Here is a 27,405-nt window from a genome sequence, read left to right as displayed (position 1 = left end):
TGTCCATTTCATTTATGTGAGGCCAGAATGAAAAAAATGAAGGGGAAAAATTGTTCTTTGGGCTACAATTTTCCTCGGCTCTGGGAGACAGGACATTGTGGAAAGTGGCACGATCTCTTCTCTGCTTTGGACTCACTTGTATTTGCCCCAAGGTTCACGACATGTGATCACCAGAAGGATTGTGTCTTCTTGGTTGACTTGGGGGTCCAACGAGGTCTGAACTCTTGATCTATGCTTTTTTTATAATTGAATTTTATTGATTCTTTTTTCTTCCTGGCTTCCTGGGTTTGGAAAACTTGTGGAGCCTAGTGGTCTTTAGATCTTCTCTTTTGTCAGATTTAGTTGAAATTAAGAAATAAATTCTAAAATTAGGAGGAGGGATACATAAAGAGATACACATAGATGATGTGATCCCTAGGATTATTTTCCTAGGAAACCATCTAAAACATAATATATGGTTCATTGGTAGCCCTGGAAACAGCCTGCTTCTCTCTCAATCACTTTTATCATCATGAAGCTTGCTCTGCCGTGATTTCCTTCTCATAAATCTGTAGCTTGCTTTTAAGAAATAGTTTTTATTGTAACTAAATGCCATTGTGAGAAGCATGCAAATACTGTGGTAGGGAAAAGAGTAAAAGGTTCTATGTAAACTGGGATATTTCTGCTGTATTTGAGTGCAGACGATTTAACAGAGGTTTCTGAAGGCTGAGCTCCTTAACGTTCTGGAAATAATGTTGTGCTGGATGGGACCTGCAGGAGATGAAGGGTATTTAAATGAAGGGTATTTATAATAAATTGCTGGGCTCAAAATGAATCCTTTACAATGTAATGTGTACAACTGCAACTGTCCTTAAAAAATGCTTAAGTAAATAATCCGGTGCAATAGGCTGGGACCAAAATGTTGTTGATTCTCCAAATTTGTAGAATTTGTGCACTTTTCTATTGTAAAGTTAGTTCGTTTCCTATTACTACTAGTTCAAATAGCTAACTTATACTTTGGTCAATGATTGAAATAGAGTTGCGGCATAGAGCAAGTTACTGAAATAAGGTTTCGACATATGTTGAATGAGAAGTTACCAAACATCAGTGAAATAGTTATACCACTTACTGTTTGTTCTTTCCTTCTAAACTATACTGACAGTTAAAATCCAATGATACAGAAAAATTGGCCAGCAACAAGTTACTACAGATATGAATAGACAGTTCTGTTAACATTGCGAGAATGCCTTTGCTGTGTTCAGTTAACTTTGTACCTCAGAGAATTGGTTGATTTATAGCATTTTCAATTATAATGTGACTATTTTTAGTTCAGAATTCGAAGTGGATAATAGATAATGAATTCTATATTCAAATGTATAAATATGCAAGATGCAGTATTCAAATAATTTTGTTAACTTTTCAATTAACCATTGCATCAAATTAATTCAGCAAATTATTTTCCCTTAGATGTATTCTTTCTATTCTGTCTTAGTACAGAAATCTGAATCTTCTAAAGCAGCATTCCACTAATGTTTTTTTCGTGTCCCTTTGGGTCCTCTGTCATTTCAGACTGAAGTTCTGTTGAGTCCAACAGGGCAAATCATGTTGCAGCATGAATTTACCAAAATGTGTGGAAGTCTGGGGAAAGTTCGTTAAAAATGTGCTTTTAAAATGTTTTACATACAATCTATTTTTAAAGCAAAAAACCCAAGAGTTTTGAATTTTAATGTCAGAGCTTTTAATTGTTTTTTTATCTAATAATCTCTTTGGCTTTGTAAGAAGTTTAGAAGATTTATTATTTTAGTCTGTGTATTAGTTAAACTATTCTGAGAGTTGTTTAATATACAAAATGTAGTTCCTTCAATTTTTTATTATAGCACTTGAATGCTTGCCTTTATTCTCAGGGTTCACATGTAAATGTTAATACTGAAGGCTTGTCTGCTTTTGACTAGATTTATTGGTATAGGTGACGTGAGGGGCAGCTCTATTTTTAGGGACTACATAGATTCTAACAGCAGGCTTCTTTTGCTGGCATAATTTAAGTACTGAGAGGAGTAAGCTAGGTAACCAAAAGATGCATTTGCAGGTATAATTTTGTCCATTCTAGTACTTTTCTGGTACACTGGTGTCATTTACAGCTGGGATTTTCCTTACGTTACTGTCTACTGTGAAGGCAAACTTTCAAGTATAATCTAAATATACTCTCCACCACATATCGATTACACTGTCTGCATATGATTTATGTACAAAAGTGGTTACTGTGATTTATTTTCAGTTCTGATTAACAGTATTAGGAAAAGAAAACATTTTTTGCACAAATGTTTCCATGTTGAAGATGAATCTTTAAATAATTTTGAAATAATGAAATATGAACTATTGAAATATTAAAATGTGTTTGGAAAGTTTTGTTAAATCAGTAATTATAACAGAAAATAAACAGTTGAATGTAGGAAGTTGGGAGAGTGAAGAGGGATGACTGTAATGGAACAGTTCTAGTTTCTGTCTCTGCTACATCGAACAAGAACAAAACTCCTCATGAAGTCATTTAATCACTGTGGGGTTGCATTGTGGGTGGTTATAAGGTTGAGATAAGGAAAATGAATATAATTTCTAAGTATTATCTAAACTTTTCTTCAGCCTTTTCTTGACCACCCAAGGCATGCTCATTTTTTTCCATTGGTTTAGGCAGATGGGCCTTTGTGGTGGGACACAGACCTGATTTCAAAGGGCAAGGATATCACTCCGTGCTGTAAGCAGAATCAGTGGAGGCCTTTGGTTTCAGAGTGAGCAGACAATAATTCAATTTGAAGTAAATGGATGAGCAAATTGTTTTGCTTCTATGATTGGTTTTAGTTTTTAGATGTTGTTTGAGTTAATTTTTGTGCTCTACAATGTGACTTTTTGAGTATGTGTGATGTGTAAGATATTCAGAAAGCTGCATACAGTGTATTGAGATATGGTACATGAACATTTTAATGAAAGATTGATGATATTTCCCTAGTATGTCTTAGTGACTTAAAAAAAAATTAGTCCTGTTTCCCTAGTAATTATCTTTTCCTCCACAGAACACGATTATGGCATTACCATATTTTCATTATCGCCCATACCAAGTGTTGAATACAATGAGCTCTGAAAATGAAAAGTAGGATTATTTTCACCTGCCATATGATACTGAAGTTTGAGTGCATACTGGATCTGTAGCCCTCCTCCACATCTAGGAGGGTTGTAAACTTTATTTTAAGATATTTGAAACTCTTGCATACTTTATTACCGCCCCGTTAGAATTCTGATCTATATTGAGAATTTATCTTAAGATCATCACCTGCTTGCTAAGATGCTGCTGTTGTAGATGGGATTTCAGAAATTGCCTTCATCGTATTTGTTCTTGACTCTTGCATCCTTTAACTGCTTGAAACTCTAATGTCCTGTAGTGATGCTTATTCAGCATTCCTCACACGGTAAACTTGTAGCAAACGATCAAACTAGACCCCTTTAATATAGTAAAAGTCTGGAGAAAACTGCTATGCCTGGTAATTTTTGTTTGTTTAATCATAATTGTTTGGTAAAGCATACAGATGACTTACTAGGTTTGGTTTGTCAAAGCTATGAACATTTATATAAATTTAAAATCTAAAGAATGTATGCCTTGCTTATTTGTTGTTGGTTTAGGAGAAACAAATACTTTATACTGTTTGATTTTTGTAGTCTCTCATGTCTTTCTGTTACAAGCATCTTGTATTAAATATTTATAGTTCACTGTTCTTTTCTAAGTGCTTGTAACTGTTCAATAATTAAAGAACAGAGTTAAGGGGGAAGAAAGGCGTTGAGGTAGCATCCAGAATGAGAATTTCCTATAATTGTTTGACAACTGTAAATTACATACATCTGAAAATCAACAAGGAAAACATGCCAGAAGCAGCAGTATGTGGTTAGTAAAGGTAGTTGGGTTCACGTCTTCTCCGCCTGTGTGATCTCTGAGCGATGGTAACCTAATAAATATTTTTAGTCATGAGAATTGTCCTCCTTAAAAAGACACAGTTAATTATCACTGTTTAATTATCATTGCCATCTAAGTAATGAGGCTGAAGTAGCAACTCAAAGAAGAATTTGCAAAATAATCTTTGTTTAGCAAGTAGTATGTTTAAAAAAGTTTCAACTTTTGTACTTAATTTAATACTGAATTATGTACATGAACTCTTCATGGCATTGGAGAGTTAGTATTGGTAATGGTCACTCTCCTATTTGACAAAAAGTAACTTATCTCAAACCACAAAAGCAGAACAATTCATCTTGTGAAGTTCCATCTCTTTCTTTAGAGTTATCTTATGAAATTTGCTAGTCCAATTACCATTAGTCAAGAAGCAGATCTGAAGACACAATTCATCAATCACTAGAATGAAAGAAATCACTTGATGAATAGAAAGCTGCAGGGCAGAGGTAATGATAGTTTTTAGAATAAAGAAATTTCTACATTTTATTCCTCTTAAGTCTGAATGTTTTACTTGGATAAAATAACCTTTAGGCAATAATTTTACTTCTGTGTTGTTCCTGGAAAACACTCAGCAACAGGAAAGGACACAAAAAGACACCAGGAACTTTCCAAGAGAGCCGATGACATTTGGATTGAAATTTGGACAAAATATATGAATTGGCAGTACAGGTGGAAATGAACATTTTGCTGTATCAGTGAAAGTGAAATTGTGTGATTTAGCCATAATCTTGTGCTGAGAGGTTGGGTGGGATGACCTGTATGGATGTGTGAAAAAGTCAGTCCTTTAAATTATACAACACGTTCATGGTCAATCTGCTGCTCATTTTTTGTGAGCAAGAGTTGTTTGACAGTTGAGGGAATATCATGTAGACTACTTATCACAGTAGAGAGGCAAGGTACTTTTCTGCTTTCTGACTAAATTAGTCACTTATAACAAACACAATTATTTTTATTTGTTGACTGCATTTGCAGCATTGAAAAATATGAATCTTGCCTGCATGGAGTAAGGTCTCCTTTTCCATATTATTGTTTTTTTAGTATTTAAATTAATGTAACTTCAGTTGCATCATGGAGTATATAGCTGTGATGGCACCCTGAGATGCACGCTCTACAAGCTTGTTTTTGTCAGGTGGTTTGTCCTCTTGTCTTCCTTAGCTCTGGGTGACGTGCAGAACATAGGAACGTTGATATTCATAAAATGAAACTTGATGCAGTTAATTGCAGAAGGGCTTGGGCACCCCAGCTCTCACTTGAAAAGAACTTCCCTCTTGGCATTGAAAATGCCCTTCAGCATGATCCCTCAGAATGATTCCTTGTTTTTCTTCTGCAATTCTACCATTTTAAATCATACAAAAGTGTGAAATATACCATGTACATACAAGTGCGTACAATTATGGTACTTTTAAGAATTAAAACTTAAGTTCTTCAGAAGTAGAAGTAGTTCTTCAGAAGTAGTTTAATTTGCTAGGAAAGCTGTAGAGTTAGGTTCATGAACTGATTCTCAAAGGTCACAGTTGAGAGGCTGGCACATTAACAGTTTCCCTATTTTGTGAACAGAGGACTGCCACCTCCATCTTCATGTTTCAAAACACCTTCAATGAGTCTTGCTTTTTTTGCACCGTTGTCAAATTTTTCAAAGCCTCATTTAATTCTGCTTTGCTTATTTGGAAGTAATGTAGAAACAGCAGTCTTTAGCTTATGAGCAACACATTGTGGTTGCACAAATCTGCACAGAAATTGCCTTGTGGGTTGTGGATCAGATAGGATAGTGTCTGGGCCTGCTAGGTAGGAAAGCTGGTAAAAACCCAAAAACATCCCCCCCCCCCCCAAAAAAAAACAAAACAAAAAACAACCAAAAAAACCAAAACCCAAACTCGAACCAACCCTTATGTCTGTGGGAAACTTTGGAAAAGCTGCTGGGAAGGCTTTACCAACAGGGGTGGGAAAGGGTAGGGAGTCTTGAGCCAGTGCTCACAGTCACCTCTTGCTGGTCCTGCTGTTGGCTTCTCCTTCATCTCTGATGCTGAAGAGGAGCAGCACAGGGAGAGATGAAGCAGCTTCTGCAGAGCCTGCGCTGCATCCGAAATTACAAAAATTTTGAACGCGGTTATTGTGTTATCTTTATAAGGCACCCACATGCTGTATTTTTGCTTTAAACTGTGAAGCCTGACAGCTGTGTTACGGAAGTTACTTATTTTGCCAATTCAGTCAAATTGTTTGTGCCTGAAACGAGAAATGGAAAAATGCTGTGCTTTCTGCCAGTGGAACTGGCTTGCAGCTATGAATACTTGAAAAAAATCCGAAATTCATCTTCAGAGTAATTGCTGTAGTAGTCTGCATATTAAATCTTGCCGATAGGTCTTGATTAAAATGCTCGTGAAAGTGTATCTTAGCTATAATACTTGGGTATTTAAAACATTACTGAAGAACTGAAAATGAAAATGCTTGGAGTTTAAATAGTGCATGAAAGAGTGTCTTGCTGGTTTTAAGGATGACAGCAAAGACTCAGAAGCTTCTTCACTCCTGAGCCGTACTGAAACCTATTGAGCCAACTTGCTCGTTAGAATCCTCCAGTATTTTCTTCTGCAATGTCAGCTTTGTCACCTGCAGTTATTCTTCAAGCTGAAAGCATATATAACTATCCCCGTTCTGATGGTCGATGACTGAAAAAATTAATGCTTATAATAAACATGAGTTTTTCTATAGTAGTTAAAATGGTCTGTTCACCGTAGTTCAGATATAATTTTTCAGTACACGAGAAATTAGGAGTCTAAAATATTTTCCATTTACTTATCTAGGGTTATTAGCCTTTTCACACCATTAAGTTATCTTTAACAACTTTCTGTCAATGCAGTTTCCTCAGTTTAAGACTGAACAGTACATAGTAGCTGCTGGTTTTCATATTTACTACTTATTGTAGTTTATATGAATTTGCTTAAAATATTGCTTGTTTGGATCTGAAATATAGATGCTTTGCTTTTATCGAGTTTGTGAAAACTGGATACCTCTTTTGCTCCATTGGAGATGCAGCCCAGAAGCCTGAACTGTAACTGACTCCATAGAATTAAAAACTTAGACGTTCATGCCAAGCGTAACTCAGGCTTTGGCGCTTCAGTGCTCACAGCAGTCTGGGCAGTTTCCTTAGATGCTTCTTATTTATTTTCTTATGCGATTAGTCTTTTCTTATCCCCTTTCCTCTCTCATCTGTATTGTAAATTAACCATGGAAACCAAATACTCCTTTATTTTAATATTACAAATAATGCAGATGCACTTACATATGAAAGAATGCCTCAGTGTTTGATGTAATTTTTACTACTGTATTTTAATATTCAGATATAATATTATCAAGTTCTGTCATTATATGTGTTGCTTTATAAGCACAACTGCATTTCTGTGAGTGACAGTAGTTGCTGCTATGAGGCAAACATACTTGGCAGCATGAAACTGCAGAATGCAGAAGTCTTAGTTTCTATAGCCGACTTTTTAAATTTAAGTCAAAATCAAATACAGTGCAAGTAGTTAAAACTCCTTTTTTTTCCAGCAGATTAAGCAATATCAGATTGTTTACATTCTTTTGAAAAACATATGGATTTGTGTGTGCTGAATTAATATGGTGAAATATCACCTTGATTTACTATTTTGTTTTTAAAAACGTAAGTAATTGATCGTCGAGAGATCAGGCGTACATTTTGCCATTAGCTACAAGAAGAGACAGCTAAACTATTTCGATATGTAGCCTCTTAAGGTTAAAACTGAGGCTCAGAATTCAAACTTCAAAGCACCAGTTGAAAAGGAGGGAAACCAGGAGTGCTCAGTGTAATCACTGTTCTGTTATTTCACTGAAGAACGTTTTCTAAGCAAGCTGTCTCTTTTAGTTCTCTTCGTAGAACATAACCAACATGACTTGCAAACACTAACAGAAGGAAGATAATACAGCGTTTTGAGACACAAATTGCATTCATGCTGCTGTAGCGAGTTTTAGTATTGGAGTTCGGGCATTCTCCTACCTTTTGCTGAGCTGGCGTCCGCTTTAAGAGCGGAGCGAGAGGGAGCAAGCAGCAGCATGCCTGTGGATGTCTTGGGCATCTTGGTGGAAGAAGTGCCTGCCTCGTAGCAGTTCATGGAAAGCTCCCATGCGACATACTGTGAGAGCATTTGAACTTTGAAGAACCTAAGGATCCTTCAGACAGCAACACAAAAAACGTATTAAAAAAAGGTATCTTTACTCTTGGTAGATCAAATGACTAAATAAGCTCTTCTGTAAGAAGTTTTACAAAGACAGCCTTAGTCTAGACTTTATTAGCAAAACCATATCCTGTTATTTCCCTGCTCATCGCAGTCACAGTCTTTAATTGAGTTAAATTGTCTGCTCTAAAAGCAACAAGGACAAAACAGGCTGCCGTTTTTCTCTGCTCTTTCCAATAGGTAGTGTAGTCGTGATCTCTCATATGTAATGTAAATTTTCTGGTGTCCTGTTTTCATGAAGCGAGGCAGAACGAAATGAGCCAAAGGAGCCCTGAGAATCTTGGTTCTGTTGTTTTTGTGGTGTTGGTAGTTTTTTCTTATACCTTGCCTTTATGTTGTTTATGAAATTGTTGATGTACATTCTGTGAGGTGGACCAAGATGAGAGATTTTGTTTTCCCTAATGACATAAAGTTCTCTTGTTAGGTCATATAGGATCTGATTTCAACAGAACAGTTTCAACTGCATTGATTTTAACTGAATTAATTTCTTGATAAAAGTGAGTGATTCTGTTCTTTCCTCCCATTTTTTAATAAATTCCTTGTTTCTACTGGTTATTTTGAACCAGCTCTGATACTCACCTGATCCCAGGCAAATTGTTTCAGCTCACTAAAATTGCAGAAAACTAATTCAGCAAAAAAAAGGGATTTTTCTGTTTCCTGAGGTAGTGAGGTGAATTCACTTACTGTGTGTAAGGCAGGCGCTAATGTGGGCCTGAGGAGCTGGAGTGGGGAGAAGGGAGATGTAGCTGGGGCAGGAGGAGGAGGAGACAGGACAGAAAATCAATGTTTTAAAGAGGGAATTGGTTTAGCTGTATCATGAAACCACACAATCAGCCAATCCAAAATAAAATAGATAATTTTTGTTTGAATATTGAGCTAAGACTTGCCCTTGTGTCCATATTCCTTTAATAATAGAATTCTCTTAGTAAAAAAGATTTTAAAAAATATTACTTGTTACTTGTACAGCTAATCTTCATATTTTTCTTTCCCCCTCACTGTTATTTATAACATTGTGTAACTGGGTCTGGCTGGGGTCAACCCACCACGCATTGAAAAAAATATGTTTCTCTTAAAAGATTTCTGCAAACAGCAGATATGCCATGAATGCCAGTTTGGAAAAATATTAAAATACTGAGCTCAAATATAGTGATTCACTATGAGTGGGAGGCCATGTGTTTCCCAAATAGCTGATGTTTTTTTCCCCCCAAATGCATATTATTTCGGTTGAGGACTCTTTACTTTGTCTTAAATACAACTGCTCAGTGCTGTGTACCATTAAACAGTGGCTACAGTTCCATTCAGAAACTATTGTACATGACGTGATTTAATATGTGCCGTTTCTGAAGTGTTTGGGATCCTGTTAGCTGAACTGCCAATTACTTGGAGAGTTTTTTCTTGTTTTCATTTTCACATGCTCTGCAAGCTTTGGACAGCTGTGTTAAAGCATTATAAAGTACTTTTTAGTGAATTTGGGTCACTGTGTTAGTAAGAATCTCCTAGTAATAGCAACTTAAAAGGTACTGACTAGGAAGAACGCGGATACTTGAGAGAGGGTGAGTGGTGGCTGTCAGCAGATTCTTCTGCTGAGTTGTTGGTTCCAGGAGAATTAGGCTGAGAGAGGGTGCACCAAGGACGTAGACCTCCTGCCTTTGAGGGCATGGCTCCTAATAGTGAAATGCCTTTTCTGCCCCACCTTCTCTCTTCTTTCCCTCCCCCTTTCTCCCTTTTCCTCACCCTCTTCCAAAGAAGACTCTCACTCTGCCTTTAACTGCATGTCACTTTGGAAATCAATGCTAAATTTTGTGTAACAAAGATGAAATGCTGCTGATTTTAGGTACCTGTTATTTTCCTTCCTTTTTTTCTACGGACTCCTTCACACAAAAACTTGCTTAGCTTCTTGTGTAACGCTGCATGTTATATTCTGGAATGAGCTGGCAGCTGTACATAGGCAACCTATACATAATAATTAATTCTTTTTTTTGTGTTTGCAAAAATAAGTGGTCCTATTTATTATTGCTGTATCAGTTAAAGATATTTTTTCAAAGAAAACCCTAAATATTTTTGCAATGAAAATATTTATAAAGAGAAGGATAATATGATACTGACATTGTATTTGTAACTCATTTGCTGATCTATGTCTGCATTTATATCTGTAAAACCACAGGTGAAACCTTGGAAAAGAACAAATTACTGATATTATATTATTTTTATTAAAATGCATTTAGAAAGTGAATGTTTTAAAATATTGCCTTAAATATCTCTGGGTTTTTTCGTTTGAATAGACCTGACTATATATAGACAAAGCTGAATGCTTTCTTAAGTATAAAGAAAATCTATAAAATTCAAGGTTTTTGTTTTGCAGGGTTCTGAAGAAAAATGCTTAGGAATCTTATTCAAATAAACAAAGCTTTAATTTTTTTTTTAACTAACCACTTCCTGAAATAGGCTTATGTTATACATCACGCTGTTAAGCTAGGTGATTTTGCAATTGCTGCTGAATTGCATTTGATGAACACAGGCAGTTTTCATACTCAAATTGGCTACTTAAGTATCACATGCGCTATAAAAGCAAGTCATCAATGAGTTGTATAGTGTCGGAAGAGTAGTTTCCTCTCTGTTCATCATGAAGATGATTAGACTCTGTTCTCGTCATAAAGTAGTGAATTGTATTGCAACTGTTGGCTACAGATGTACATTAAATTACTTCTAAAACAGCTTTTATGATATAAGAAATTAAATAATAGTGTGATTAAAAAAAAAATAGAATTAACCAAACTTTGGCATGGCCTGTGTTCTCACTGACTCACCAGTAATTGTTCAGAGTATTGCCACAACACTGACCCTCAGGTTCACCAACATGTCTCTTAATTCAGAACTTCCATGCAAAAAAAAATTTGCTTTATTTTTGAAGCTCTGGAGTCACTGTACGTGATTGCAGTCTTGTTACTACACATATGTACAGACATTGCCATCTTTGCTAGGCTGAATGGCTCAGCATCCATCTTGTTTCTAAGCCTGTTTTGGATTAATTAAGTAGACATTCTTGGGACTGTGGCTCTGTAGACTGTGTCCCATCATTGCCACAGGGTGTGTGAGTTTCTTCACACATTGTCAAAGCCATTTACAGTCAAAAAGTCTGCAGTGAGGTGCTGGGGTTGAGGGGAGGTGTCTTGTGCTCTATTTTTTGTGTGGTTGCTTGGTTGGCAGAGCAGTCACTGAGTCATTGAGTGATTGGGCTCTAGTCCTTCTGCCTGGGGATCTTCAAACACACACCTCCTCGTGTGTTAGCTGCATGCTCTCAAAACGAGGATGGAGCTGCCTGCCAAGCTTCTGATGAACCTCTGGTGTATAAACACGAATGGGAATTTTGTACGGTTAGAGCATAAACAAGCAGCAGCAGGATCTGTCACCTGGGGAGGTGAATATTCCTCTCAGAGGGCAAAATTCAGTGTTCAGTTCCCTGCTGCATGGACTGCTTGAATGTTCTGCATTCAGGGTCACCAAGTGAAATATTTATGGAGTAATGACATCAGGGACTTTCACTTCCCAGATGAGTGCTCTGAAAATGTGTCATTCTGCCACTTCCTCTTGTTACCATTGTGTTTTCTTTGTAAAGTCCTCTGTCCCCCAAGGGTTACCTGAGAGGGCTCAATGCAGATAGAGGCCTCAATCTTCACATCCCAGTTAGCCTAACTACTGCATCAAAGCTGCAGGTAGCTGCTTTCGTTGTGGAGAGAGGCGGGGTCGCAGACACCCATCTCTGAAGTTTGCACTGGTGAGCGTAAGGACCGTTCTGTACTGGCAGATGGAAGCACCGTCCTGCACAGTGCTCCGGCTGCAGCCCCTCGCTCCCCACCTCGGGGGGTGGCAGGCCCCTGCCTTGGGCGGGAAGTTTTTTCCCAAAGTGTTCTAGATTCCGCTGTACCGAGCAGTACTTAAACTTCTTGGTAACTCGGGGATTGAATCTTTTTTGAGGTACTGCTTTCCCCGTGGTGTCATTTACAGGTCGTAAAGTTCACCCTCTGCATCCTTTCCTTCAGTAGGTGTTTGCAAACCTTGCACTATTCATTGTTTCCTCTGTCATCCTGATCATTACATTATCAAATCTCTGTTTGAACTCCACCACTGTCCCTATCAGTACCCGTGGTTATTGGAATTGTACTTTCAGCAATTTTATCATAAAGTTGCATATATTAAAAGCTTTGCTCTTCAGGAATGAAGTGCGTATCTCTCAGCAACTGATTCAAGATTCTTGGTCGTCTCCAGAATTCTGTTTTGTAAATAGTGCTTAGTCACAGAACCACTTTGACTGTACTTTGAGAGGAATAAAAAAAAGTTATGATGGAAATACTCTTCCCTGTTTGCTCTTTTAAGCCGTTTGCTCCCGCTGTCTCTGTCTCTTAAGTGCCATAGATGTCAGCTGGGATTATTTCTGTTTTTTAAACTGCTAGATACTTTGCTTTCTGTTGCTACAATCTCCTGGATAAACTAAGCTCTTTGTGTTGTCACTTGTAGCAGATATTAGCAGAGTTTCACAACAGTTTTATTTGTGGTCTCGTCTGTTTCTCAAAACTTGCAGGTGACCTTGGATGTGGCACACATGGTTTTAGGAAATACAGTGATGATGTGGTCATTCTGGTTTCAGTGTTAAAGTCTCCTGAAGAACAGGCAGTCTTTAGGGGAAGTCCTGAGTTATGATGACAGTACCTGTTATAATCTGAAGACTGACATGGTCTTCATTGTGTGAGAGATCCTAGAAGGACTCTGAAAGTTGTTTCAGCACAGAAATTGTAGCTTCTGCCATGGACAGAATTATGCATCTGCGCTGTAAAGCCAGTCTCACTTCAAGCATCTTGAACAGCGTCAAGAACACTGCAAGTCTCATGAATGCCGAGAAGTCACTCCTGCATTCGTTCAGACACATACAGTTTTCTGATATGCCAGTCTTTTTGATTCAAGACAGACTTAAGGCCATAAGAGACCTGGCCCAGTTCATGAGTGCCACCCCGTTTTCAGGGTGAAATCCTCCACATAATATAGCAGAATATATCTGCCTCCTTCTCTATGTCAAACTGTATCTCTGAGGCTCACAAACCTGTTTCATACAGTTTGTGCACACTCTGTGCTATTACATTCTCAGCTTACAAGTGAGAGTTTCTGTTCTGTTTCTTTTCAGATGGGTGGATAATCCAGACGGGTGGGTAATTCCAGCCAGTGTCTTCGGGAAAATATTCTTTAAGTTCTTCTGTTTATGCAGATTGATTGTGACTGCCATGTCTCTGTCAGGATGGGGGCTCGCACAGGCAATCTGGTAGCTTAGGATCATTGATCTCTGGAGAAGCAAAAACCTATGAAGGGTGTACTGGAGCTCAGAGCTGTGAGAAACTCACAAGAATATTTTAAAACTTGTCTTCGTGGTCGTAACATTCAGACAGTGATGTCTACCACCAGCTTTATATGAATAAGCCAAGTGGTGAGATTTCTTTACCCTGCAGAAATGCAGAATACTGTTGAACTGGCTTCAAATTCACCTGGCAGGTAAGCAAAATAGTCTTGCAGGTGTGGTAGATTGAATTATTCTTCTGATCTGCATGTGTAAACACCAATTCAGTCTTTAGGTAACTAGAGTTGGGAATGGGGTTGCCTTGAGATGTACCTATTTACATCAGATGGCATCAAGAAATGGTAGATTTTTTTCTCCCTTGCCATTCAGTGTCTTGGATCAGACACGATCCTGGTCATAGAGAAAGGCATAGACCTTCCTTCTGCTTGGAAATACCGGTCGTAGTCAGGCAAGGTAATACTTCCTAGGCCTTGACGGTTCTTGTGTCAGGAGGTTATCTGTCAGCTGTCTCTCACTGAAAAGTTCAAGAAATATTATTTCCCTCATAGATCTGTGACTGAGAAATCTGGAGCATTAAGGAGTTGCAGTACGCTTCATTCCAGGCCCTAAAATACTGGACAGGAATGTCATTTCTGTGGGGCTGTCCCTTGCCACTTTTTCAGGTTAGGAGATGTAGATAGACAGGTAGCCAGATAAGAAGCTAGGCTTAAAATAGAACAAAAATATTTGTAAACAGAAATCACATTTGTAATTTATTATTTTTTTAAATTAAGGAAATTTGCTTTTGTTTGAAAGCAGTCCTCATGCCCAGACTACATGTAATGAGATTCCAAGAGTCAACCCTGTGCGGTATCCTTTGCAGGTGTTTGATCTGGAGTTAGAAATAAAACAGTCGTCTGTAGGGTTATTCACTTCTACTGGTCTCTTGAGAACTTACATAAAGCAAATTCTGCTGTCATTAAAGGTGCAAGTATCGTATGGTTGATTAATTTTCTCAAGCATGGAACAGCAAATATTAAGTCTGCTTACTTTACTAATAATTGTTTTCAATGAAAGTTTTTTTGGATGCTTATAAATTAAATTACAAAACCAGAATTCTGCATTTTTAATTTAATAAAATTAAACATACAGTACATATGCCCTGAACTGGAAGTGCATTCTGTAGTGGATGGTTTTTATTTGAACATCTGTTCAGAGTAGCAATCGTTCAAAGTTTTCTTTCCCTCTTCTTTCTGCCATATAAGCAGTGCTGATTTGCAGTGGAACATACTTCAAATGGAAAACTATTAGAGGCAAAATCAACATTCTTTTTGTATAAAGCTGGAAAAGTAACTTTTTGAGCCGTGCTGGAATATAAGAAGAACACTTCTAAATAGGGTATTTAACATAAAAAGATTATTTCATGGAAGTATTATTTTGGACTGAAAGTTAGCTTATCAAGAGATACGATGCATTTAAAAAAAAAAACAAAGCGCAGCATTTTTTCAGTCTCAGAAAGTGCAGATAATGAAAGCACATAGTTTTCTTAAATTCAGTCCTTTCTCACGAAATGGATTATACCTAAAAGTGATCTGTTACCAATTTATTTGAACTTGTTTGAATCAATACAAACAGCAAATAGAGGTAACTAAATGACATTTTTTGGTTTTGGTTTTGGGTTTTTTTGTTGTTTTTTGTTGTTGTTGTTTTTTTGTTTGTTTGTTTTTAATGGCTTATACATCCAGTTTTCTACCAAAGCTTTCTCTAGTAAACTAAGACCGCTGGGTTATTTCATTGTATTAAGAGCAAAGGTGAACCACTTTTGCTTCCCTTTCTGACCAGGTCTTGCATTTTCCATTCAAGTTCTTTCTGATGATACGCAGCTTCTTTGGAACCAGTTAAACTTTAATTGCCTGAGATGGTTCCCTCTGGAGTCACTGTCGTATTCCTGAAGCTCAGAACTTGCAGTGAATTATATCTGTTCCAGTCCAGACACTTGTGTTTCAGCGTAGCTTCTTAAGACGAATGTGGATGTTTTCCTAGTATGGGAGTGGGATGCATGTGTCCATGCTCTGGGCAGTCTGTGGGAAGAACATGGATGCGTGCAGTAGAGAATGGAGCTATGCATAATAAGTGCTGTTAACGTCTTGTATACTTAGATTAGGACCATGTCCTATGGATTTTATATAGTTAATTGTGTACTAATGTTTCTCTGGTGTTCACGAGGACCCTGTCGACATGGTATTAAAGCCTTATATTCTGTACTGATGAAGTTTAGCAAGTATCTGTAGGACTGTATTAAGGACTCAGAGGAAAGCTTACTTCTTACTGCCTTGGCTGTAGAACCCATTATCTCTGTAAGCAGGTTATTACTGTTAAAATAAAATGCATTTATACAGCATTATTATTTCACTAGCATTCAAAACTTTTTAAAATTTTCTGTTAATACAAAATATTAGAAAACCCCCAAACCCTGGAAGATTACTTATATAGGCAAGGACAAATATTAAGCCATTATTAGTATTTTCATTTATGATGATTCCAATAAGAATTTCCATCTTAGTGGTCATTGCACAGATGCTAGACCTTTTTAAACTACTTTATGAACTTTCGACCTATTTCAATGTTGAGCAAAACCATACTGATACATGTTTTCTTCTTTTCCCCCTTTTTTACCAGGATGGTACGAAACAAAAGCGAGAACGGAAAAAGACTGTGTCATTTAGCAGTATGCCAACTGAGAAAAAGATCAGCAGTGCAAGTGACTGTATAAACGCGATGGTTGAAGGCTCTGAGCTCAAAAAAATTCGATCCAACTCTAGGGTGTATCACCGATATTTTCTTTTAGATGCAGATATGCAGTCTCTACGCTGGGAACCTTCAAAAAAGGATTCTGAAAAAGCAAAGATTGATGTTAAATCGATCAAAGAAGTAAGAACAGGAAAAAATACAGATATTTTTCGCAGCAATGGAATATATGACCAAATATCAGAAGACTGTGCATTTTCAATTATATATGGAGAAAACTATGAGTCACTAGATCTTGTTGCTAACTCAGCAGACATTGCAAATATTTGGGTTACTGGCTTAAGATACCTGATTTCTTATGGAAAACATACCCTAGATATGATAGAAAGTACTCAAGATAATATGCGGACTTCATGGCTTTCACAAATGTTCAGTGAATCAGATGTAGATAATTTGGGACATATACCCCTGTGTAATGCTGTACAGTTTATAAAAGACTTAAATCCTGGTTTAAAAACTAATAAAATTGAACTAAAATTCAAGGAGTTACATAGATCCAAGGAAAAAACTGGTACTGAAGTAACAAAAGAAGAGTTTATTGAAGTTTTTCATGAGCTTTGCACCAGACCTGAAATCTATTTCCTGTTGGTTCAGTTTTCGAGCAATAAAGAATTCCTAGATACCAAGGACCTCATGATGTTTTTAGAGGCAGAACAGGGTATGGCACACGTCACAGAAGAAATAAGCCTTGAAATTATTCAGAAATACGAGCCAGCCAAAGAGGGCCAGGAAAAGGGTTGTCTTTCTATAGATGGGTTTACGAATTACCTTACTTCACCAGACTGCCACATATTTGATCCAGAACATAAAAAAGTTTGTCAAGATATGAAACAACCTTTATCTCATTATTTTATAAATTCATCTCATAATACATACTTGATAGAGGATCAGTTTCGAGGGCCTTCTGACATCACAGGTTACATTCGTGCTCTTAAAATGGGTTGTCGAAGTGTTGAACTGGATGTATGGGACGGTCCGGATAACGAGCCTGTGATTTACACAGGGCATACAATGACGTCGCAGATTGTCTTCCGTAGCGTGATTGACATTATTAACAAGTATGCATTTTTTGCTTCAGAATACCCTCTTATTCTGTGTTTAGAAAATCATTGTTCTATTAAGCAGCAGAAAGTTATGGTACAGCACATGAAGAAAATTTTGGGGGACAAACTACATACGCAGTCTCCAAACATTGAAGAGTCTTATCTTCCGTCACCGGAATCACTTAAAGGGAAAATACTAATTAAAGCAAAGAAGCTTTCCTCTAATTGTTCTGGACTAGAGGGAGATGTTACAGATGAAGATGAAGGAGCAGAAATGTCACAGAGAGTGGGCAAAGAGGGGGTAGAACAGCAAAACTCGATGACGGGGAAACGATTTCAGCTCTGCAAAGAACTCTCTGAGTTGGTAAGCATATGTAAATCAGTTCAGTTCAAAGAGTTTCAAGTTTCATTTCAGCTCCAGAAGTACTGGGAAGTGTGCTCATTTAACGAAGTGCTTGCTAGCAAATATGCCAATGAAAACCCAGGAGACTTTGTAAATTATAACAAACGTTTTCTTGCGAGAGTTTTCCCCAGTCCTATGAGGATTGACTCTAGTAATATGAATCCCCAGGACTTTTGGAAATGTGGTTGTCAGATAGTAGCAATGAACTTTCAGACACCTGGCTTAATGATGGATCTTAACATTGGTTGGTTTCGACAAAATGGAAACTGTGGCTATGTCCTTCGTCCTGCAATCATGAGAGAAGAAGTATCCTTCTTTAGTGCAAATACAAAAGACACTGTGCCTGGAGTTTCGCCTCAGCTGCTTCACATTAAAATCATTAGTGGGCAAAACTTTCCTAAACCCAAAGGATCAGGTGCCAAAGGTGATGTTGTGGATCCTTATGTCTATGTTGAAATACATGGAATTCCTGCCGACTGTGCAGAGCAAAGGACGAAAACGATGCATCAGAATGGTGATAATCCAATTTTTGATGAAAGCTTTGAATTTCAAATAAATTTACCAGAACTAGCTATGGTGCGTTTTGTAGTACTGGATGATGATTACATTGGGGATGAGTTTATTGGGCAATACACTATTCCCTTTGAGTGTCTACAGACTGGTTATCGGCACGTTCCTCTGCAGTCTTTAACTGGTGAAATTTTAGCACATGCTTCCTTGTTTGTGCATGTGGCCATTACTAATCGAAGGGGTGGTGGGAAACCTCATAAGCGGGGCCTCTCTGTGAGGAAGGGCAAGAAATCAAGGGAATATGCTTCTATGAGAACATTGTGGATTAAAACAATAGATGAAGTGTTCAAGAATGCTCTCCAGCCTATTCGGGATGCCACGGATTTGAGAGAAAATATGCAGGTACAGTTTTTACAATGAATTTATTGGTTCTTACGTGTATTTTTGTATTATGATGCATATGGAATATATGTTTTTAAGAGTCTTGCTGCATTTTGTAAGTTACGTTATTCAAGTCTAATGCTGAACAGCTTTAAAAATGGATTATGTCAGAGCAGTCTTTTAGGTGATACTGTCTGTTGAGGTAACCTTGGATGCATATGCGTATTTTGTTGAATGTGAACTGGAAATACGACTCCAGTGTTAGAACTCAAGCCTGTTGACTCGTCCTATGTCTTTGAAGAAATGTTAGATACGCACTAGAGGAAAGTATGGCAATATTTTAGTTGTAGAAAATTAAGTTAAATAGAAATGCAGAAGGAAAATACAGCTGATAGAAAAAGGAGACTTTACTGCTTATTAGAAAAATTCTTGTACATGAAACTATACGTAGCATAGTTTCACTGAGGTTTTGTTTTTTCGTCATTCCCAAATAGAAGGTAGTACTTTCTACCTATTCTAAAAAACGTAATTATTCTTTTCTAAAAAACGTAATTTTTCTTCACATGAAAGAAGAAGACCATTTGCTTTCCATGATTCTCCCTAGCAACAGTATGTTAAAAATACAAGGAATTAGTGCTAAGGTATTAGAAAGGAATCCTCTAGAAGAAACTACCTTACCTTAAAGGTCACGTATAGTAAACACATTGAATTTCAGGAAAAAGTACAGGCTGAGGTGCTTGTTTCTGTGGAAGCCAGGAGATCCCACTTCAAAAATGCATTGTTTGGAGATTCCAATAAAGATTCCAGGTAAATAAACCCTTTTAGACGTAGATTAAAGTGAGTTGTAAAGTTGTGTTTTATTTAATAAAGCTTTTAACTATCTATAAACTTCTGATGGAATCCTAGCAGTGATCAATAAAATTAAGCATAGTGATTTCAAATGAAGTGACCTGTTAAATCCTCTTATGTAATGTTAAGGGGAAATGATTAAAGGAAATGTCTGAAACTTGATTCTGGATTTTAAAGGCACATCAGTGTAGATAAATTTTCTTCGTGAATAATCTTATATTGAAGTGATTTTAATAGTAATACAGTTTTAAAACGTAATTTTTCTTCACATGAAAGAAGAAATTAGTACAGCATTATGAAGCTCTCCTGTTCCACTTTGTATATAAAATTGCTATACTGAAAAATTATTAAAAAAATACGGGGATGATGTTTTGACTCATAAATGTTTCACATTATGGGCTACATATAAAGTGAACTTTACCTGTAGTTAACCTACTGAAGGCTAGAATTCTGTCATATAAAGGATACTGTATTTTAAAATACCTTTCAAGGAAGAGCTGAACTTAAGATTTGAGGAAACAGTGAAAACATACAGTTTTTGTAGCTACTTTCAGCTCTTTACTGTGCATGCTGCGGTATTTTCCAGAACTGATATAATTGAAAACAGGCTCTGCAGTGTGCTTTCTTTGAACATGAGATATTAAAAGGTATTTTTTTGTATTCTATTCTGTCAATTTGAAAGTTGTGCTATCAACTAAATCCATCTTTGTCATCTCTCATAATGCTATGTAGAAGATATTTTAGGTACATGAAGGAATATTAGTTTGGCATGCCTTTACTGACAGATTATATAATGTGCACAATTTAAACTCTGCATAACTAAGGTTTTACAGCTAATAAAAGTAAACAAACTACTCAAAATAAATAACAACTTAGGGAATGTGAGATTTGTTTAATTTCTATATTACTGAAATTTTGTGTTATAAATTATTATGATTTTTGTGATGTCCCCACAAGCCAGATTATAAAAAGCAAAGTTTTTTTTTTTTTAATACAAGACAGTATAAGAGAAAAAAAGAAAGTGTGCAGCAGTGAGTTTAATGGTTTCTCTAAATCTGTATACAAATAGCTAGCCTTTTTTCTTTGTTGTTAGGTACTACATTACCGTGACAAAAGCCGATATCATAACTTGTTGTTACATATTAATAATCACTGATGAAAGTATAACATGAGTGATTAAACTGGATGTGATGTGGCATGTTTAAATTGCTTGACAGTGTGAGGGATAGTCTCTGGATATAGGGTTGGAAGTCCAAAGGCAAGAGTTATAGCCGTAGGTCTGTCCTGCCTGCCATCAATTAATATATACGCTCCCTGGGTCCTTGTTAACCTCTCTGTAAAATTGTTGTTCATAATGGCTTACGCATGATGTTTATCTGAAACAAAATCTGTTTGAATGGACTTCCCAATCTCTGTCTTTTCAACTATGTAATTATTGTGTCATTAAGGTGTGGTCCGGTTCATAAAAGTAGTTTCTGTTCCATGGACATTTACTAGATGCTACTAAACATTTACTCAGAGTTAAAGTACACTGTAAGTGACTGTAGTAGATGTAATTTAGTATCTGCATAATTTTGCATGAATATGCTATATATACATATTTTGAAGTCTACTTCAGGTATTTTGTCTCATAAAGGGACAGCAAAATATTTCATGTTTGATTCCTGTTTGCATTAAGGTTGGCATTATGTCTCTCTAAGAAATTTGTCCACAAATGAGTCTTACCATGCCAGCAAGATGGAAGGTTAAAATGAAAATCTGTGTCAGATACCCTGCTTGGGTAAGACGTGAGAGAAAGGAGCACTGAGCACATTTGTAACTTAAATATACCATGTTTTTGTTTTTGTTTCCTACAGGAACACAAACTCCAGACCTGCCATAGATCACCAGCTCCCACTTGGTACAAAAATCCTAAATTCATTACAGTGCTGCGAATATTCCCATCATGGAATTTCAGTGGCTACTTGGAGTCACATTGTATTTCTAATACTGGAAATTTTCTTCAAGTTTAAATGTATGGTTTTACATTCTACCATATTGGATATAAAATACAACTATAATAAATTTTAGGGAAAGGTACAAAATTGGTATTTATATCAAAGTACCTTAAAAATTCACTTAAGTGTGATTCTGTGATAGGAATGACATCGGTAATGGAGTGCTGGGTTTGTGAATCACACCAAATGGGAGCCAGCAGATCCACAGCACGTCTGGACTATAGTTCAGGTATGTTTGAAGTTACAAATGGGCTGAATTCCTCCTTCCACTTCACTTTGCTTATTTGGGACATTCAGCACTTTGTTTCTCCTGGTGGCATTTTAAAAATTACTTTGAAATGCCTTTAGAATTTTTCAAAATATATAACCAGTATGTTTTAGAATTCATTTATTTGCATGGTTAATTTTAATAGTGATAGAGACCAGAGATACTTGTCCTAAACAGATTTTTTTTTTCCTGTGGCAAGTATTGAATTCTGTTTGAATTTTTAACATTTTTGGTAAAATAAATGTGTAATATTGGTTGTTTTGGAAAACTGCCAATTCTTCAGGGAAAAGCTGTGGTAATTCCATATTGTAGCTCAACTCTAACAGTGAAGTGTTTTATCCTGAAAGAATGAGACATCAAAAATTCATATTTAACTGTAAAGGAAACTCTTTCTTTCCTTTTTGCAGAATGCAGTAGTTTCATTCAAAGAATTATGTGGCCTCTCTCCTGTAGCAAATCTTATGCAGTGCATTTTGGCAGTGTCTACGCGCTTGGTTGGGCCTGATAATACGCCCTTGGTAGTACTGAATCTCAATGATCAGTATCCGACGATGGAGCTCCAAGGGATTGTTCCAGAGGTCTTGAAAAAGATTGTAACAGCATATGACATGGTGAGTAGTCCTTTGTGGTTATTTTATATGCTATTTGAAAGACTTTCTTTTTATAATATTCAGTACCATGCCTGTTTTGAAAGGTCATTTTAACCTGTGATTTCCTATTTCATGCTTTATTACATGTGCTTCAAAGTCATTCCCATGAATTTACAGCAACTGATAGTGTTTTCATATTGAGTAAACCATAGAGATTAATATACTGCATGCAAATACTTAAGTGTTCGTACACTTCAGAAGGCCAAGTGGTTATAATCAAGAGGATTTAACATGAAGAGGATGTATTAATTTACCTGTTTTGTAGTAACTTGAAACTTTTTGCGTATCTATAAACCTCCCACGCTAATTTGCTACTTTACATTTTCTAGTTTGTGGACCTTGATTTCTTTTGGCTTTGACTTAACATAGAATAGAAAAATGTCAGGACCTGCTTTTAGGAATTGTGCTTTTATAAGCACCTTGAAGTGTTAAATTCTATACATGCTTTTTCATTTTCCTTTGCTATGTCTTTCTTACAGATCTCATTTGATTAGGCATTTTTACATCTGTAAGCTGCTGTAATGTTAACTTCAGCCTGTATACTTCAGTAAATACGTAAATTGTGTCTTTAGAGACTGGAAATTAAACATTTTGCAAGAAGGAAGGAAGAACTAATACACTGAGAAATACTGATTTACATCTGCCTTGCATTTATTTAAAGTATGGAGAAAAGATCCAGACAAGCATGATTTGAAATGTCCCCCTTACTTCCACTGAAGTAACCTAGCACCTAGCCCAGAGTAATTGAGCCTTTATTTATTTATTTAATGATTTCTTTAATTTGCTGTATCATCTGACAATAAGTAAACATTTCTAGGATAATTTTGCATTAATTTTGTGCGCTAAAATGAGAAACCTCACCTGGCAGGGTCAAGTCACTGTTTTAAAAACAGTCCTTGCTATTTAAAGAAAGAAAATGAAGGAAAAGAAGCCAGTAGCCCAGTTTCATATATATCTTTTAAACTGCTTTCTAAAGAAAAAGTAGCTTTAGAATAATGCTATACCAAAGTCCAAAAAGCACTCATTTGTAATTAGCAATTTAGGTAGAGTTCATGTAGTTCAGTGATGATGTAAATACAACAGAATTTGGTTGGAATGGTAGCACAGTTACAAGAAGATAGTGGTATATCCTCTTAGTGGTAGCTTATAGGATATCACTATAATTAGGATGCAAACAAGCTTGATTGTTGGGATTATACCTGTAACATGTACGTAATGAAGTTCTGTCTTGTTGATGGAGATGTCTTTACCTGCAGTTTGTTCTGATGTGGTGATGCTGCTTGTTAGTTACTAAGCTATTCCAGATACTTAAAATCTTTTTGTAAGTCTGGATTAAATCTTTTTGTTTGAATGTCACTTACATAGAGGTGACTCATGACTTCAGAAATGTTTGCAATCCAAGTTTGGTTTGCTCTTTGTCGCTCACATATGTTTTTTTCCCCCCACATCCTGCAGTCTACACATGATTTGAATATTTGTGTACTTTAGAAATCTATACTTTATTTTCATATCTAAGAATAATAGAATATTTATTTAGTGGCACGTTCAAAGCATTTTTCCATCTACTCTTCCCTAAAGGATGAAGACTCAATTTCATACAAAGACAAAGAGTATGATAGTGCTTCTAGCTCTAGATGACATTGAAGATCAGTAAAAATGAAGATTATTTTTGTCAAATAAAACTTACAAATTAAACTAATAAGATGCATTTCAATTTGTGAAACTTTAGTCTTGCCAGTACTCTGTCCAGTTTGACAAAAGGTTTTAAGCAATTAAAATCTGTAGGGTGTACTGGAAAATGAAGTCAGCCATGGGAGCCATACTGATAGCTCTTGTTTCTGAAAGCACATTGTGAAACAGTGGGAGACACCTGTATCATCCTTTCCTCAAGGAGAGGAGAAGAGATGTGAACCTATTTAGCTCATATATTGATATTTGCTATAGTGGCAGATGTTTAGAGTCTGATACTATCATAGATAGTGTTCTTTTTGTGTGTTTTTGGTGTAAATTAATATAGTGACCCTCAAAATGACACATATTATCTCAATGGTTGGTTTTGGCTTGGGGATTTTTTTTGATATGGTTTATTGACAGGTGGGTGTAAAATTTAGCTTAATATGAGAAGCCTAATCCAGAATTAAGAAAGGGTAGATGTACTGTCAAAGTGATGATTACCTACTTGTCTTATTTTCTGCTGGCTTAGGCCTCAATGTAGGTCAAAATTATATAACTATGTTCCTCCAGTGTGGCAAGTACTGTAAGTATGAAATCGTGTTGATAACAGAGATTGTGTTAAATGTTTGCTAAATAAACCTTGGTTAGTACCATAAATACATGGGCTGTCATTACCTTGTGTGCGTTCTCAGTGTGGCACACGTAATGATATTCTCAAAGTACTTCTGTTTCAGGATCATGATATTTTTGGCTAATGAAGGGATTCTTATTTGTCAGAAATACTCTCCTTTTTATAAAATGATAATAAACATAGAAAGCAATATTCAGAATTTGTTTACATTGGGAGTGCTTGAAGGACTCATCGTTGCTCTGTAAAGTGAGAAAGGATGTAAGACCTTTACAGTGGGACAGTCAGTCCACACTGAAATAATTACAAAAGAGTGCAATACCGCAGGGGCACACGGAAAGGTGAGAATATCTTCAGCCTAGCACAGGTACATATATTTTTTAAAGAAACAATGAGGCAAATGATAAGAAGTTAATTAGCATATCATTAGATACTTGGGTTTTTTACATGTAAACAAATAGCACATAATGCTTTCTTAAATTGTCAGCATTCACTACTACATTAATGGAGCAGATATAAGTGATAAAGGCTAGTAGTATTAATGGATTAAAATATTGGTTTTTTGAATTTAATGAGTAATTTGTCACCAGCATTATTGGAACCAGAAGTTTACCCAGGAAATAAAAGGGTATTTTGCTTTTATCCATGTTATAGGAGCTGGGGTGTCTTTTCAGAATAATGAAAACCAACTATAGGAATTTTTGAGAAAGACAAAAGTTTAAGTTGTGTATTTTTCTCTAGCTTCTCCATGCTCCTGAGTATTTTTCACCCTAAAATCTTTTCACTGCTTAACAATGTTTTATTTTTCCCTCTCGTTCATGAACTTCAGCTTCCTTTATGTGATACTTCAGCATGCACGCTGTTGGTGTCATCACACCCATCACTGATCAGTGCTGCAGACTGAAGCTTGGAGTTAAGGCAAGTGCCTCTTCCACACCATTGCATGTTTGTTTTTTTTTTTAAATGTCTTATAACCTTTAAGATAAACAGTAAGTAAACCTTAAAAAGTTATGCTATAGCAAGAGAAAAAAAAATTATCTCGTCCTAAGTCTGCAGCATTACTCAGTGGTGAGTGTAATAACCCTGCAAAGATATGCTAGAGGATCATACAAATGAAGCCAGATATTGTGGAGAATTTGACTGTCTCTATCTGCCCTTAGTGGAGGATGAAGTGTCCCATCTGATGAAGATAAGGTTTTCTGAACTTTGCAAGCAGGCATTTACTTCTAAGAGGAAAGCTAGTGCAGAAAAAGCAGAGAACTGTACCTGTGTGAAAGAAGATAAAGTAATGCTGCTGCAATAATTAGCATTAAATGTTACTAAATCCTAATTAGATAATGCTGCTAGATCCATTTTTTCACAGTTTCTGGTGCTGGGTTGTTGGGGTTTTTTTTTAATGTTGAGGTTATGCCGTGATTCAAAATGTCTGCAGACTACAGTATAGGAGGTCTTTATTTGATTCAAATGAAATCAAGTAAGATGAATAGATTTTGTATACACACCCTAGGGATAGGCTTGAGAGCAGGGCTGTGTTTATTGGTGGGGTTGTGAGATGATGAAGATGAGAGGTATTAAAATACAGCAAAGCTAGTGAATTGGAAAACAGATGATTGGTGATTAGTAGCTCTATAGTAAGCTTAAATCCAGTCACCTTATTGTTGGCTCATTTCAACTACTGACTCAATAGAGCACATTGCATATGCAGTCATGTGGAAGTTCATGTCATGTTATGGAGTTGCAAATTTGGCCGATGACATGAACTGAATATGATAACCTGTGTTTTGCACTTGAACATGTCCATCCTGTTGGGAAGTTTGACACTATACCTTGAAGAGTTATAGACTGGACTAGTACTAGTAGGGCTTATTAAAAGACTATCTAAAAAGGACTGATTGCCAAGGTGTTCGTAAAATTTTAATAGTCCTCTTCAGCTACTTATCAAAAACCTAATTATTCTTTACCTTTAAAACTCATCTTGATATCAACATAGATGAATTGGGTAGGGCACTTCTGTATCGGGCATGTTGGATTGAAGCTCAGAATTCTGAAGGAAGCAATAATATATCCATTGCCTCTTTCACAGGGCCTAAAAAAGAATGATTAGCAGATCCATTTTGAGTTATGCTTAGCTCGTAAAATCTGTATTAATTATCTTATTGTTGATGTAGGTCCTTGGTTATGGTTACTTTGCAAATACAGTAAGAGGGATTTCAATCATTCTGCTGTGGTTATAGAATTGTATCTTGAGAGAACAAGTAGATGAAAACTTTTCTACTTCATCTCAGCTTACTAATGTGCCAGAGTTATTCAGTTGAGAAGCCTTTGTTCCACAAATTAACCTTCGAGATTGCAAACTTCTGGGGTAACCAAAAAATACAAGGTGCAGTGCTGGTAATTACCAGTTTATCTCCTAAAACAGAGCGAGTGAATAGGTTACTTTAACTCTTGCGTAACTTTATTTTGATCTAAATACTCAGTTTCTAATTGTGGCAGAGAAGGCTGAGTTCAAGATGGTCACCAATCTCCTGTAATCGAACTCAATCTTTGCATCTCGTGTTTTTAAATCATGTGATAGCATCTGAGCACTATCTGCTTTGGGCACCTGAAGAAAATCCAGATTTTTCCATCTGGTACCTTTTCTGAGGAATACATGA

General features: G+C 36.4%; 1 protein-coding gene across 3 annotated transcripts in view; it reads left to right on the top strand.

The window, feature by feature from the left end:
• PLCL2 (phospholipase C like 2) overlaps positions 1 to 27,405 on the top strand; it is a 106,673-nt gene that overhangs the window by 43,377 nt on the left and 35,891 nt on the right. For 2 of the 3 annotated variants that reach the window (XM_087771882.1, XM_087771892.1), the window contains exons 3-4: positions 16,220 to 18,706; positions 22,207 to 22,410. In XM_087771882.1, coding sequence (XP_087628008.1) covers positions 16,220 to 18,706; positions 22,207 to 22,410 — 2,691 coding nt within the window. Of the gene's footprint in view, positions 1 to 16,219; positions 18,707 to 22,206; positions 22,411 to 25,580; positions 25,670 to 27,405 lie in introns of all 3 variants that reach the window. The other variant, XR_015707806.1, reaches the window with a different exon arrangement.

The sequence above is a fragment of the Nipponia nippon genome, unplaced genomic scaffold, assembly GCF_047370975.1.
Source record: "Nipponia nippon isolate SJK-2023a ecotype South Korea unplaced genomic scaffold, ASM4737097v1 scaffold_1, whole genome shotgun sequence".
NCBI classification, from domain to species: Eukaryota; Metazoa; Chordata; class Aves; order Pelecaniformes; family Threskiornithidae; genus Nipponia; species Nipponia nippon.
This window is presented reverse-complemented; position numbering and strand designations above follow the sequence as displayed.